The sequence below is a fragment of the Salmo salar genome, chromosome ssa19 (genome assembly GCF_905237065.1).
Source record: "Salmo salar chromosome ssa19, Ssal_v3.1, whole genome shotgun sequence".
In the NCBI taxonomy this organism is placed as follows: domain Eukaryota; kingdom Metazoa; phylum Chordata; class Actinopteri; order Salmoniformes; family Salmonidae; genus Salmo; species Salmo salar.
The window spans coordinates 70,410,087-70,425,614 of NC_059460.1; the positions used below are offsets into that span (position 1 = coordinate 70,410,087).

The window sequence follows — 15,528 nt, forward strand, 5'->3', positions numbered from 1 at the left end:
ACGCAATCCAAGAGTGAGCCGCGCCGGAGATACCCAACTCGGAGAGGGTGGAGAGGAGGATCTGATGGTTCACAGTATCAAAGGCAGCAGATAGGTCTAGAAGGATGAGAGCAGAGGAGAGAGAGTTAGCTTTAGCAGTGCGGAGAGCCTCCGTGACACAGAGAAGAGCAGTCTCAGTTGAATGACCAGCCTTGAAACCTGACTGATTTGGATCGATAAGGTCATTCTGAGAGAGATAGCAGGAGAGCTGGCCAAGGACGGCACGTTCAAGAGTTTTGGAGAGAAAAGAAAGAAGGGATACTGGTCTGTAGTTGTTGACATCGGAGGGTATCGAGTGTAGGTTTTTTGAGAAGGGGTGCAACTCTCGCTCTCTTGAAGACGGAAGGGACGTACAAGTGGAAATGTTTTTTGGGGATTCAGTTCATTTGCATGGCGAAGAGGGACTTTGCAATTAATTACAATTCATCTGATCACTCTTCATAACATTCTGGAGTATATGCAAATTGCCATCATACAAACTGAGGCAGCAGACTGTGAAAATTTATATTTGTGTCATTCTCAAAGCTTTTGGCCACGACTGTACTATTGTTCACTACTGTGAGGGGAACGGGGAATGGCACCTCCGTACCTTCAGGCTCTGATCAGGCCCTACACCCAAACAAGGGCACTGCGTTCATCCACCTCTGGCCTGCTGGCCCCCCTACCTCTGCGGAAGCACAGTTCCCGCTCAGCCCAGTCAAAACTGTTCGCTGCTCTGGCACCCCAATGGTGGAACAAGCTCCCTCACGACGCCAGGACAGCGGAGTCAATCACCACCTTCCGTAGACACCTGAAACCCCACCTCTTTAAGGAATACCTAGGATAGGATAAAGTAATCCTTCTAACCCCCCCCCCCATTAAAAAAAAAAAAAATAGAGATGTACTATTGTAAAGTGGTTGTTCCACTAGATATCATAAGGTGAATGCACCAACTTGTAAGTCGCTCTGGATAAGAGCGTCTCCTAAATGATGTAAAAATGTTCAGAAATATTTATATTCAGAAAGATGTGTAACTACTCTGACAGTTACATTTAATTCCATAGACAATTGTTTACATGTCTGTTCTCAGCAGACACTTTTGAAGGTATATTTGTGTGCTGAAAAAGCTCTGTTGACATTTCTTTGTTTCAATACAAGGTGTTTCAATGCATTCTATTTGAACACGTGTTGACAACGTAATCAAGAGCAGTGTGCCACAGTCTTCACAGGCTTTCTTCTACTTGTGGTGTAGTTCAATCTCATCTAAATTACTGCACACTGAGATGTCCCAGAATCAGGTTCCATTTTATGAACAAGATTAAAACTCTACTGGTTCACAATGCACACAAAGAACTGAGTCTGTGTGTCTATCAAGAATCCTCATCCTTGCAGCCATGATGCCGAATGCATTCTCTGACTCTCAGACAACGAGAGTGGTGGTAGTTCGAGGTACGCCCAGGTTTATTGAGATGGACGCCTGTGAATGAAAGGTAACTAGAGAATGTCAGATATACATTACCAGTCAAAGGTTTGGACACACCTACTCATTCAAGGGTTTTTCTTTATTTGAACTATGTTCTACATTCTAGAATAATAGTAAAGACATCAAAACCAAGAAATAACATATGGAATCATGTAGTAACCAAAAAAGTGTGTGGTGTGCTCCATCACTCTACAATGTAAAAAATAGTGAAAATAAAGAAAACCCCTTGAATGACTAGGTGTGTCCAAACTGCAGTAGCTAAAGCTTAATAATAGCCACACCATACCAAACCTTCACAAACGTTTAAACTTTATTAGGGTCAGTGGCGATTTTAGCATGAAAATGTTGGTGGGGCAAACTCCCCCAAATTCTTTTTTAGATGCATGATGCCAGCAAAGCCACTACACAACACTGGTCAACAGTAAACAATACATTCATTGCACTAAAAACGGTGACAAACTGTGCGCTCAAACTGTTAGGGCCTACATAAAGCTGTCCCAACAGTAGAGTCCCAACACCTTACCACTGCTACACGTGGCTATCAGCGGACCCTTGTCTGGCAGTGAAACAGTTAATTCAGCCTCATTTACTGCCTTTTAAAACAGCTGATATGTCTGATTTGCTTAAATAAATGTGGTTTCTACTGACAATTGAGATGTAAAAACTATGGCATAAGGGACGACAAGCAGATAAGAGACAATCCGTAATTTCGACATTAATGAGTGATCTAGGACAGATGTAGTCAATATAACTATTTGTTCAGCACTTTTTAAATGTACACCGGCAGAATTCCGAACATTGGCCATTCTTACAGTATTCTCCCTGAACACCAAGTCAGCACCGTGGGATAAATAAAGGGGGCATATAAGCAGACAATGAACGCTCTTACAATATTCAATGATTACATTTCTCTAAAACAGGCTATATGCTACATGTGCACCACCAAGTCAGAACAGTAGGCTAAGTCATGATGGGAAAAGGGACCAAATTATTAGGGTGAGGCACATGGGCTATTAACAGCTTACTACACAACATACACTTACTATTCATTTCTTATCTACAGAATACATATCTCCCTGGCATATTACATCATTTATGCAGCAACATACAATACACCTTGCTGTGCTCACTTGAACAGGAAGGTGGCATGGCGGTCCTTCATGGGAAAATGTTGTCAACAAACTTTGACATCAAAATCTGACATTCTGTGAATTTATGGTGCTTTCAGGACAACTGGGAACTGGAAAAAACAAGGTCAAATCATGACGTCAGTGATCTTCATGTCGGAGCTCTAGAAAGAGGCCAGAGTTCCCGACTTCTGAGTTGGATGACCATTCAAAACATATTTTCCCAGTCTAAGCTTTTTTTTAACTCACTGATGTCTGAGATTTCCCACTTCTGAGTTTCCAGTTGTTTTGAACGTGGCAGAAGTCATGCTGGAGTGACAGATGTTGTTTCCTACCCTCACCACCTGGGCGCAGCCCGTCAGAAAGTCCAGGACCCAGCTACACAGGGCGGGGTCGAGCCCAGGGTCTCGTGCTTAATGACGAGTATGGAGGGTACTATGGTGTTAAATGCTGAGCTGTAGTCGATGAACAGCATTCTTACATAGGTATTCCTAGGGCAGTGTGATTGCGATTGCGTCGTCAGTGGACCTATTGGGTCGGTAAGCAAATTGGAGTGGGTCTAGGGTGTCAGGTAGGGTGGAGGTGATAGGATCCTTGACTAGTCTCTCAAAGCACTTCATGATGACGGAAGTGAGTGCTACAGGCGATAGTCGTTTAGCTCAGTTACCTTAGCTTTCTTGGGAACGGGAACAATGGTGGCCCTCGAAGCATGTGGGAACAGCAGACTGGGATAGGGATTGATTGAATATGTCCGTAAACACACCAGCCAGCAGGTCTGTGCATGTTCTGAGGACACGGCTAGGGATGCCATCTGGGCCGGCAGCCTTGCGAGGGTTAACACGTTTAAATGCTTTACTCAAGTTGGCTGCGGTGAAGGAGAGCCCACAGGTTTTGGTAGCGGGCCGTGTTGGTGGCATTATATTGTCCTCAAAGCGAGCAAAGAAGTTGTTTAATTTGTCTGGGAGCAAGACATCGGGGTCCGCGACGGGGCTGGTTTTCTTTTTATAGTCCGTGATTGACTGTAGATCCTGCCACATACCTCTCGTGTCTGAGCCGTTGAATTGTGACTCTACTTTGTCTCTATACTGACGCTTAGCTTGTTTGATTACCTTGCGGAGGAAATAGCTACACTGTTTGAATTCGGTCATGTTTCCGGTCGCCTTGCCCTGATTAAAAGCAGTGGCTTCTAATGTAACTCTATGGCAGTACCCAAGGGGCTTGAACTTTTTTGCTCTCCCCGTTGATTTTGCGGTGACATAATGTGCTCATGAGTGACAGAACACTGAGCCAATCACAGCATAACTAGAGAACATTACTAACCCCTATGCTCCGTATTTTCCGCTGGCTGCCCCACCACCACAGAAAGCACTGAGCTAGGCTGAAATACCTGCATTTTGGAGCTGCCTTAGTCAAGAAAACAAAAAAGAGACCATGTTTGTATGCGGCTTTATTAACTCAATGATTTTTACATTGTTTGCAAACTGTGGCACGTTTTAATTCCAAATTAACATGCAAAACAGACATAAATAATATATATATATACAATATTAACGCTGATCCACCCCCTGAATAAAAAATAAAATTATATATATATTTTATTTTAAAATTATATATATATATATTTTATTTTAAAATTATATATATATATATATATTATTTTATTTTTTATTCAGGGGGTGGATCAGCGTTAATATTGTGGATAGATTGTAGCTTTCATCAATGTATGTCACGTCCTGACCAGCAGATGGAGCTAGTGTTTTAGTTTTGGGGTCAGGACGTGGCATGTTTGTATTGGTTAATTGTTGGGTGGATGATTGGGACTTCCAATTGAAGGCAGGTGTGTATAGTTGCCTTTGATTGGAAGTCCTATATAGGTGTGTGTGTTTTTCTTTGGGGTTGTGGGTGGTTGTTTTTTGCACTGCGTTTCTAGCCTGCAGAACTGTAGCTGTTGTTACTTTGTTTGAATTGTTAAGTGGATGCTTTACTCCTTTATTTTTATTAAAGATGAGTATTCACGTACCTGCTGCGCCTTGGTCCATTTCTACAGAAGACAACCGTTACAGAACCACCCACCAAAGGACCAAGCAGCAGAAGAGGAGGAAGCCACAGGAGAGAAAAAGGGAACAATGGACATGGGAGGACGTCCTGGACGGCAAGGGAGCCTACACCTGGGAAGTGATCCTGGCCGGAAGGGATCGCCTCCCATGGGAACAGGTGGAGGCACTCAGGAGAGTGGAGGCAGCTGGACAGAGGAACCATCGGGAACGTTACGCTGGAACACGGTTGGCTAGGAAACCCGAGAGGCAGCCCCAAGATTTTTTTGGGGGGGGCACACGGGTAGTTTGGCCAGGCCAGGGAAGAGCCGTAAGCCAGCTACCCGTGACTACAGGGAGGTGCGTACGAGGTGGAGGGCGCCATGTTACGCTGAGGTGCGCACCATCTCGCCTATATGGACGCACAGCCCAGTTCGCCCAGTACCAGCGCCCCGCAGGTGCCAGGGCAAGGGGAGCATCGAGCCGGAAGGGGTGATGCCAACCCTGCACTCAAGACCGCCAGTGCGCCCTTTCGGTCCGGTGTTTCCCGCCAGACGCACTAGCATGGAGGTGCGTGTCTCCAGGCTGGCACGTCCTATACCAGCCCCATGCATCAGGAGTCTAGTGTGTCAACCCAGCCTCGCCAGTCAACAGTCACCAGAGCTGCCCGCCAGTCAACAGTCGTCAGTGCTGCCCGCCAGTCAACCATCACCAGAGCTGCCCGCCAGTCAACAGTCGTCAGAGCTGCCCGCCAGTCAACAGTCGTCAGAGCTGCCCGCCAGTCAACAGTCGTCAGAGCTGCCCGCCAGTCAACAGTCGTCAGAGCTGCCCGCCAGTCAACAGTCGTCAGAGCTGCCCGCCAGTCAACAGTCGTCAGAGCTGCCCGCCAGTCAACAGTCGTCAGAGCTGCCCGCCAGTCAACAGTCGCCAGAGAGGTCAGACTGCCCTGAACTGCCAGAGTGGCCAGACTGCCCTGAACTGCCAGAGTGGCCAGACTGCCCTGAACTGCCGGAGTGGCCAGACTGCCCTGAACTGCCGGAGTGGCCAGACTGCCCTGAACTGCCAGAGTGGCCAGACTGCCCTGAACTGCCAGAGTGGCCAGACTGCCCTGAACTGCCAGAGTGGCCAGACTGCCCTGAACTGCCAGAGTGGCCAGACTGCCCTGAACTGCCAGAGTGGCCAGACTGCCCTGAACTGCCGGAGTGGCCAGACTGCCCTGAACTGCCAGAGTGGCCAGACTGCCCTGAACTGCCAGAGTGGCCAGACTGCCCTGAACTGCCAGAGTGGCCAGACTGCCCTGAACTGCCAGAGTGGCCAGACTGCCCTGAACTGCCGGAGTGGCCAGACTGCCCTGAACTGCCGGAGTGGCCAGACTGCCCTGAACTGCCAGAGTGGCCAGACTGCCCTGAACTGCCAGAGTGGCCAGACTGCCCTGAACTGCCAGAGTGGCCGGACTGCCCTGAACTGCCAGAGTGGCCGGACTGCCCTGAACTGCCAGAGTGGCCGGACTGCCCTGAACTGCCAGGGTGGCCGGACTGCCCTGAACTGCCAGGGTGGCCGGACTGCCCTGAACTGCCAGGGTGGCCGGACTGCCCTGAACTGCCAGGGTGGCCGGACTGCCCTGAACTGCCAGGGTGGCCGGACTGCCCTGAACTGCCAGGGTGGCCGGACTGCCCTGTTCTGCCAGGGTGGCCGGACTGCCCTGTTCTGCCAGAGTGGCCGGACTGCCCTGTTCTGCCAGAGTGGCCGGACTGCCCTGTTCTGCCAGAGTGGCCGGACTGCCCTGTTCTGCCAGAGTGGCCGGACTGCCCTGTTCTGCCAGAGTGGCCGGACTGCCCTGTTCTGCCAGAGTGGCCGGACTGCCCTGTTCTGCCAGAGTGGCCGGACTGCCCTGTTCTGCCAGAGGTGCCCGCCTGCCCTGATCTGCCAGGGTGCCCGGCCTGTCAGGATCGGCCAGAGTGGCCCTCCTGTCCTCCGGCCCAGCCCGAGGGGCCCTCCTGTCCTCCGGCCCAGCCCGAGGGGCCCTCCTGTCCTCCGGCCCAGCCCGAGGGGCCCTCCTGCTCTCCGGCCCAGCCCGAGGGGCCCTCCTGCTCTCCGGCCCAGCCCGAGGGGCCCTCCTGCCCTCCGGCCCAGCCCGAGTGGCCCTCCTGCCCTCCGGCCCAGCCCGAGTGGCCCTCCTGTCCTCCGGCCCAGCCCGAGTGGTCCATCTGCCAGGGTCAGCCCAAGTGGCCCATCTGCCCGGCGCAGTTAGCAGCGCCACCAAAGTGGGCTACGCCGACGGTGGAGCAAGGTCCACGCCCTGCACCTGAGCCACCTCCAGGATAGGTGGGTTGGGGAGGGAGGGTGTAGCACAGTGCCGTCGGTGACGGCAGCCACCCTCCCTTCCCTCCCTTATTGTTTTAGGGTTATTGTTTATGGGTTTTGTGTTGTTTTTTTTTTGTTGGTAGGTGCATTCCGGGGTCTGCACCTTGAGGGGGGGGTACTGTCACGTCCTGACCAGCAGATGGAGCTAGTGTTTTAGTTTTGGGGTCAGGACGTGGCATGTTTGTATTGGTTAATTGTTGGGTGGATGATTGGGACTTCCAATTGAAGGCAGGTGTGTATAGTTGCCTTTGATTGGAAGTCCTATATAGGTGTGTGTGTTTTTCTTTGGGGTTGTGGGTGGTTGTTTTTTGCACTGCGTTTCTAGCCTGCAGAACTGTAGCTGTTGTTACTTTGTTTGAATTGTTAAGTGGATGCTTTACTCCTTTATTTTTATTAAAGATGAGTATTCACGTACCTGCTGCGCCTTGGTCCATTTCTACAGAAGACAACCGTTACAGAACCACCCACCAAAGGACCAAGCAGCAGAAGAGGAGGAAGCCACAGGAGAGAAAAAGGGAACAATGGACATGGGAGGACGTCCTGGACGGCAAGGGAGCCTACACCTGGGAAGTGATCCTGGCCGGAAGGGATCGCCTCCCATGGGAACAGGTGGAGGCACTCAGGAGAGTGGAGGCAGCTGGACAGAGGAACCATCGGGAACGTTACGCTGGAACACGGTTGGCTAGGAAACCCGAGAGGCAGCCCCAAGATTTTTTTTGGGGGGGGCACACGGGTAGTTTGGCCAGGCCAGGGAAGAGCCGTAAGCCAGCTACCCGTGACTACAGGGAGGTGCGTACGAGGTGGAGGGCGCCATGTTACGCTGAGGTGCGCACCATCTCGCCTATACGGACGCACAGCCCAGTTCGCCCAGTACCAGCGCCCCGCAGGTGCCAGGGCAAGGGGAGCATCGAGCCGGAAGGGGTGATGCCAACCCTGCACTCAAGACCGCCAGTGCGCCCTTTCGGTCCGGTGTTTCCCGCCAGACGCACTAGCATGGAGGTGCGTGTCTCCAGGCTGGCACGTCCTATACCAGCCCCATGCATCAGGAGTCTAGTGTGTCAACCCAGCCTCGCCAGTCAACAGTCACCAGAGCTGCCCGCCAGTCAACAGTCGTCAGTGCTGCCCGCCAGTCAACCATCACCAGAGCTGCCCGCCAGTCAACAGTCGTCAGAGCTGCCCGCCAGTCAACAGTCGTCAGAGCTGCCCGCCAGTCAACAGTCGTCAGAGCTGCCCGCCAGTCAACAGTCGTCAGAGCTGCCCGCCAGTCAACAGTCGTCAGAGCTGCCCGCCAGTCAACAGTCGTCAGAGCTGCCCGCCAGTCAACAGTCGCCAGAGAGGTCAGACTGCCCTGAACTGCCAGAGTGGCCAGACTGCCCTGAACTGCCAGAGTGGCCAGACTGCCCTGAACTGCCGGAGTGGCCAGACTGCCCTGAACTGCCGGAGTGGCCAGACTGCCCTGAACTGCCAGAGTGGCCAGACTGCCCTGAACTGCCAGAGTGGCCAGACTGCCCTGAACTGCCAGAGTGGCCAGACTGCCCTGAACTGCCAGAGTGGCCAGACTGCCCTGAACTGCCAGAGTGGCCAGACTGCCCTGAACTGCCAGAGTGGCCGGACTGCCCTGAACTGCCAGGGTGGCCGGACTGCCCTGAACTGCCAGGGTGGCCGGACTGCCCTGAACTGCCAGGGTGGCCGGACTGCCCTGAACTGCCAGGGTGGCCGGACTGCCCTGAACTGCCAGGGTGGCCGGACTGCCCTGAACTGCCAGGGTGGCCGGACTGCCCTGTTCTGCCAGGGTGGCCGGACTGCCCTGTTCTGCCAGAGTGGCCGGACTGCCCTGTTCTGCCAGAGTGGCCGGACTGCCCTGTTCTGCCAGAGTGGCCGGACTGCCCTGATCTGCCAGGGTGCCCGGCCTGTCAGGATCGGCCAGAGTGGCCCTCCTGTCCTCCGGCCCAGCCCGAGGGGCCCTCCTGTCCTCCGGCCCAGCCCGAGGGGCCCTCCTGTCCTCCGGCCCAGCCCGAGGGGCCCTCCTGCTCTCCGGCCCAGCCCGAGGGGAGATGGAGCTAGTGTTTTAGTTTTGGGGTCAGGACGTGGCATGTTTGTATTGGTTAATTGTTGGGTGGATGATTGGGACTTCCAATTGAAGGCAGGTGTGTATAGTTGCCTTTGATTGGAAGTCCTATATAGGTGTGTGTGTGTTTTTCTTTGGGGTTGTGGGTGGTTGTTTTTTGCACTGCGTTTCTAGCCTGCAGAACTGTAGCTCTTGTTACTTTGTTTGAATTGTTAAGTGGATGCTTTACTCCTTTATTTTAATTAAAGATGAGTATTCACGTACCTGCTGCGCCTTGGTCCATTTCTACAGAAGACAACCGTTACAATGTAATTGTCTGCATCATTTCCAATCCCCCATATATTTTGGGGGGTAAATATATATACACACCCATGCACACATACAGTTGAAGTCAGAAGTTTACGTACACCTTAGCCAAATACATTTGAATTTGTTTTTCACAATTGATTTATTTTGATTTTCCCATGATGCCAAGCAAAGAGGTAGGCTTGTAATACATCTACAGGTACACCTCCAATTGACTCAAATGATGTCAATTAGCCTATCAGAAGCTTCTAAAGCCATGACATCATTTTCTGGAATTTTCCAAGCTTTTTAAAGGCACAGTCAACTTAGTGCATGTAAACTTCTGACTCACTGGAGTTGTGATACAGTGAATTATAAGTGAAATAATCTGTCTGTAAACAATTGTTGGAAAAATGACTTGTGTCATGCACAAAGCAGATGTCCTAACCGACTTGCCAAAACTATAGTTTGTTAACAAGAAATTTGTGGAGTGTTTGAAAAATGAGTTTTAAGACTCCAACCTAAGTGTATGTAAACGTCTGACTTCAACTGTATATAACATTCTATTGGTTGCAAGAATTTTGTATAATAATTTAAACTGAAAAATTCGAAGTTTTGAATCCGGTGTTGTTTTGCGTGTAAATTCATAAACCATGTGCCATGGAATCGGTACATCGAAAATCTCTTCCCAACTATTTTGCAATTTATATGGCACAGCTGTCAATTTTTTTGGTCCTTCAATGAAATTGGTATATATTTTTATTCATCACTATTTTCTTTAACCAGTTTTGGTCTTTAATGCAGGGCCGACAGACAAGTTCCTTACTTTTTCCCCATTCCACTTGCCTCTTCCATTTTTGTGGATACGCTGCAATTAGTTGGTTGTAATTTTGGGTAGAGCAGACATTTCAATGTCTGTGTTAGCTGCATGTGTGACATAACTCCACCAGTCCTACTTATGATATAATTTAATTAAATGTTTTATATCAATAAGTATATTTGAGTTTAACCACAACATTTGTTGTATTATTTGTTCTGTCTTTTCAGGTGGATTAAACTGAAATTGCAACCAACGTTCTAAGGCTTGTTTAAAAAATAACGATATTTTGGAGATTATTTCGTTTTCAAATAACCAAAAGTGAGCAGTTGTATTCTGAATAAAGGGAGAAAGACCATTCTTGAACATGGGGTGAGACATTAATTTACCAGAGAACTATTTGGGGTTTAAGTATAACGTTTGTATTACTGATGCCTTTAGTGAGAGATCTAATGCTTTAATAATTAATAATTTCTGCCCTCCGAATTCATATTCGTTATATAAATAGGCACTTTTTAATTTTGTCTCTAATTTAATTTAAAAAGCAGGTCACTAGGTGTAGGCAAACCCATAAGCAAATAGGTAAACTGTGATATGACTAAAGAGTTAATCAGGGTGATTTTTCCACAAATAAACAGGTATTTTCCTTTCCATGGTAGCAAGATCTTATCTATTTTTGCTAACTTTCTATAAAAATGTATTGGAGTGAGATCATTTCTTTCTTTCGGGATTTGTATACCGAGTATGTCCACATCCCCGTCAGACCATTTTATTGGTAAACTACACGTTAACATAAAAGTATAATTTTTTTTGTGATCCAATATGTAATACAGTACACTTATTATAATTTGGTTTTCATCCAGAGAGGTTAGCAAAAGTATCTAGATACTCTATGAGGCTGTGGAGGGATTCTAATTGTGGTTTTAAAAGAAAACATGAATCATCAGTGACACCTTTGTTTTTAAACCATGGATTTCTAATCCCTTAATATTTTTGTTGGATCTAATTTTAACAGTTAACATTTCGATGGCAATAATAAATAGATATGCTGATAGTGGACAACCTTGTTTTCCAGTTTAAAACATCTGAGATGTAGCCGTTATTTACTATTTTACACCTAGGGTTACTATACATAACTAACCCATTTTATAAGAGATTCTCCAAAATTCAAATATTCTAGGCATTTATATATAAATTCCAGTCGTACTTTATCAAAAGCCTTTTCAAAATCAGCTATGAAAACCAGTGGGAGCGGGTGGGTGCGGTATGAAAAGCTACGTGTGCGGGCGGGAGCACGATGACCAAATCAGTCCCGCTGAGACCTTTATACCAGTGACGGAACTAGAGTTTTATACATGGGGGGCCAAGGCTACTTCAGGGGGTCCATAGACCGTGACAGAAAATTAGTGTGTAACCCTAACCTGGCATCTAAGGAGCATGAATGAATCCTATGATTGCTGATAAGAGGTAGAAGTGATAATTCACTTAACCCAGAGTTCTTCAATGGTCCAAAGGGCTACTTCACTAGAATTCTTTAGCATAATATGAATAGACTCACTCACTCACTCACTCACTCACACAGTACTCACATACTGGAGAGACTTGGGTCACTGTTTTCATTAATATAAACTCAGCAAAAAAAGAAACGTCCCTTTTTCAGGACCCTGTCTTTCAAAGATAATTCATAAAAATGCAAATACCTTCACAGATCTTCATTGTAAAGGGTTTAAACACATGTGTCTGTGGAACGGTCGTTAAGACACTAACAGCTTACAGACGGTTGGCAATTAAGGTCACAGTTATGAAAACTTAGGACACTAAAGAGGGCTTTCTACTGACTCTGAAAAACACCAAAAGAAAGATGCCCAGGGTCCCTGCTCATCTGCGTGAACGTGCCTTAGGATTACTGCATGGAGGAATGAGGACTGCAGATGTGGCTAGGGCAATAAATTGCAATGTCCGTACTGTGAGACGCCTAAGACAGTGCTACAGAGAGACAGGACGGACAGCTGATCGTCCTCGCAGTGGCAGACCACGTGTAACAACACCTGCACAGGACTGTCCGCAATAGGCTGAGAGAGGCTGAACTGAGGGCTTGTAGGCCTGTTGTAAGGCAGGTCCTCACCAGACATCACCGGCAACAATGTCGGGCACAAACCCACCGTCGCTGGACCAGACAGGACTGGCAAAAATTGCTCTTCACTGACGAGTCGCGGTTTTGTCTCACCAGGGGTGATGGTCGGATTCGTGTTTATCGTCAAAGGAATGAGCCTTACACCGAGGCCTGTACTCTGGAGCGGGATCGATTTGGAGGTGGGGTGGTGTGTCACAGCATCATCGGACTGAACTTGTTGTCATCGCAGGCAATCTCAACGCTGTGCGTTACAGGGAAGACATCCTTCTCCCTCATATGGTACCCTTCCTGCAGGCTCATCCTGACATGACTCTCCAGCATGACAATGCCACCAGCCATACTGCTCGTTCTGTGTGTGATTTCCTGCAAGACAGGAATGTCAGTGTTCTGCCATGGCCAGCGAAGAGCCCGGATCTCAATCCCATTGAGCACGTCTGGGACCTGCTGAGTGCTAGGGCCATTTCCCCCAGAGATTACCGGGAACTTGCAGGTGCCTTGGTGGAAGAGTGGGGTAACATCTCACAGCAAGAACTGGCAAATCTGGTGTAGTCCATGAGGAGGAGATGCATTGCAGTACTTAATGCAGCTGGTGACCAGATACTGACTGTTACTTTTGAATTTGACACCCCCCCCTTTGTTCAGGGGCACATTATTCAATTTTTGTTAGTCACATGCCTGTGGAACTTGTTCAGTTTATGTCTCAGTTGTTGAATCTTGTTATGTTCATACAAATATGTACACATGTTAAGCTTGACAGTGAGAGGACGTTTCTTTTTTTGCTGAGTTTATTATCTGGGTCTATAAGTGTTGAACATCCAAAATATTTTCAGAAAATAAAGCTCAAGCACCAAGGAGATAAGATAAATTGCATAGTTTATTTACAAAAAAACACACTGCAATTTGACATACCAGGTATCAAGCAGAAATGGACTTGAAAAATAAAAATAATTTTGGTGTTTGACTTTCCTAATACAATGGTGCAGTCAGAAATGTATAGGTCAGTATGTGTAGCGGCATATTATCAATAGGAATATTCAGTGAACTCCTCCAATGCTTCCTGGTGTTCTGTCCTAAAAGCAGGACACAAAAAGCAAGTCTATTAAATACTCTCTTGCTAAAGGATTGAGGAAGAGAGAGAGTGTGGTGTGTGATAATGTAATAGGTTTGCACAGTGTGTCCAAGGTGAGCTGTATGACGGAGGGCAGGTTGTTAAGTGTGTGCAGAGTGTCATGGGTGAGCTGTGGCATGGTGCAGCAGCGGGTGTACATACAGCAAACACCTCCAGGGAGTGCTGTCCTGCCGAGTCCCGTTAGCACACCCACCCAACAGCCATGCACCACCAGGGACAGCTCCAACTTCATCTTGCTGCCTGAAAGACAAGGGAAACAGGGTGATGATGAAAGAGGATGAAAGAGAATGGGCTTGTTCAACATTGCAGCTGACATTGCACGTGACTGGTGGCTGACTGATCTACAAATCACATTGCATCATAAACAACTAACTAGTACATCAGTCAGACCCACAATGCATCACGGATTTGATGCTGTCAAACATGGTCAGTGTAAAGAATTTTAGGATAGAATATTTGTGGTGCAAGCAAAAATGTTACAGAAGACCATGTAATAGCATATGCTAGAAACGGATATATACCAGTTAACAAATAGGTGTTCCGTTCATGTTTATCCGTATGTTATATGGCCAAACTACTGGCTAGCTTGAGGATGTTATCAATTGCTAGCACTAGTTCAATTCATTGGCAGTTTTATAGAATCCGGCAGACTAACAAAGGTTTCTATTTGTCTGATTTAAGCATTCCTCGACAAAGCGCAACAGAAAATAACATTTTGATATTTTTAAAACATAAATTAAGGACATTCAGCATATTTTTGCTTACCAGAAACCAGTGGTGGAAAAAGTACTCGATTGTCATACTTGAGTAAGAGTAAATATACCTTAATAGAAAATGACTCAAGTGAAAGTGACCCAGTAAAATACTACTTGAGTAAAAGTCTAAAAGTATTTGGTTTTAAATATACTTAAGTATCAAAAGTACATGGAATTGCTCAAATGTACTTAAGTATCAAAATTAAAAGTATAAATCATTTCAACTTCCTTATATTAAACAAACCAGACAGCACAATTGTATTTGTTTATTTTTATTGACAGATAGCCAGTGGCACACTACAACACTCAGACATAATTTACAAATTAAGCATTTGTGTTTAGTGAGTCCGCCAGATCAGAGGCAGTAGGGATGACCAGGGATGTTCTCTTGACAAGTGTGTGAATTTGACTATTTTCCTGTCAAAATGTAATGAGTTCTTTTGGGTGTCAGGGAAAATGTATGGAGTAAAAAGTACATTATTTACTTTAGGAATGTGGTGAAGTAAAAGTTGCCAAAAATATAAATGGTAAAGTAAAGTACAGATACCCCAAAAAACGACTTTAAAGTATTTTTTACTTAAGTACAGAAACCAAAGCACGTCGCGGATTATTGAGCAACACGCGCCTCGGTCACTTCTATATAAGGTTATCATTTCGGGCGTTTGCAAAGATATCATTAGAATATCAAATTTGCTGTTGAATAAACATTACTGAGAGTGTGTGCATACTTTATAAGATCTGCAAAGCCTTTCTGTGGGACTATGATATTGTTGTGCGGACTTCGCACATTCAACGTTGACTTTGGCGTCTTTTTACAACACTCAAATGTTTAACATTTGGGGAAGGGTCCAAAGTTACTATAGTTACCAGACGCTTCAGTTGACACAAAGTTGAAATGGAACTTGTAGTTTACTAATGCCACTGTCAAGCAGCCAGTGCGTTTGATGAACCTGGCTAATTGACTACATTACCCACGCACCTCGTTCTATTTCAGCGCATTGAGCAGTAGCAGTACCAGCAACTGTACAGCTAGCAATACATTACTTTTGTATTAGCTTAAAAAAATTGACTTCTACGATTTCTTTCTGTAAGTTTAGTGTTATAAGTTGTGGTTAATATGACTTTGATATAGGTATATACATTAGGTTTTCTGTATTAGCCAGGTAAAAGGTACAAGCTATTTATTGGCTTAAAAAATGACATACTCGCATAACCCTGAAATGTTTTGCTGGAAAAGATTCACGAAGACTAAAAACCCCACTGCAAATAAGGTAAGGTGTTAATGATTGTGCGTACTTTTGACAGGTGTGAGGTA

General features: G+C 46.9%; 2 protein-coding genes across 2 annotated transcripts in view; one reads left to right on the forward strand and one right to left on the reverse strand.

Annotated features, from left to right (window-relative positions):
- qtrt2 (queuine tRNA-ribosyltransferase accessory subunit 2) overlaps window positions 1–13,690 on the reverse strand; it is a 56,733-nt gene extending 43,043 nt beyond the window's left edge. The window contains 2 exon segments of the mRNA XM_045701937.1: window positions 13,352–13,399; window positions 13,500–13,690. Coding sequence (XP_045557893.1) covers window positions 13,352–13,399; window positions 13,500–13,690 — 239 coding nt within the window.
- A 1,516-nt stretch (window positions 13,691–15,206) lies between these two features.
- The window catches only part of ccdc191 (coiled-coil domain containing 191), a 30,572-nt gene continuing 30,250 nt past the window's right edge, over window positions 15,207–15,528 (forward strand). The window contains exon 1 of the mRNA XM_014159357.2: window positions 15,207–15,484. Coding sequence (XP_014014832.2) covers window positions 15,410–15,484 — 75 coding nt within the window. The 5' untranslated portion in view covers window positions 15,207–15,409. The remainder of the gene's footprint in view (window positions 15,485–15,528) is intronic.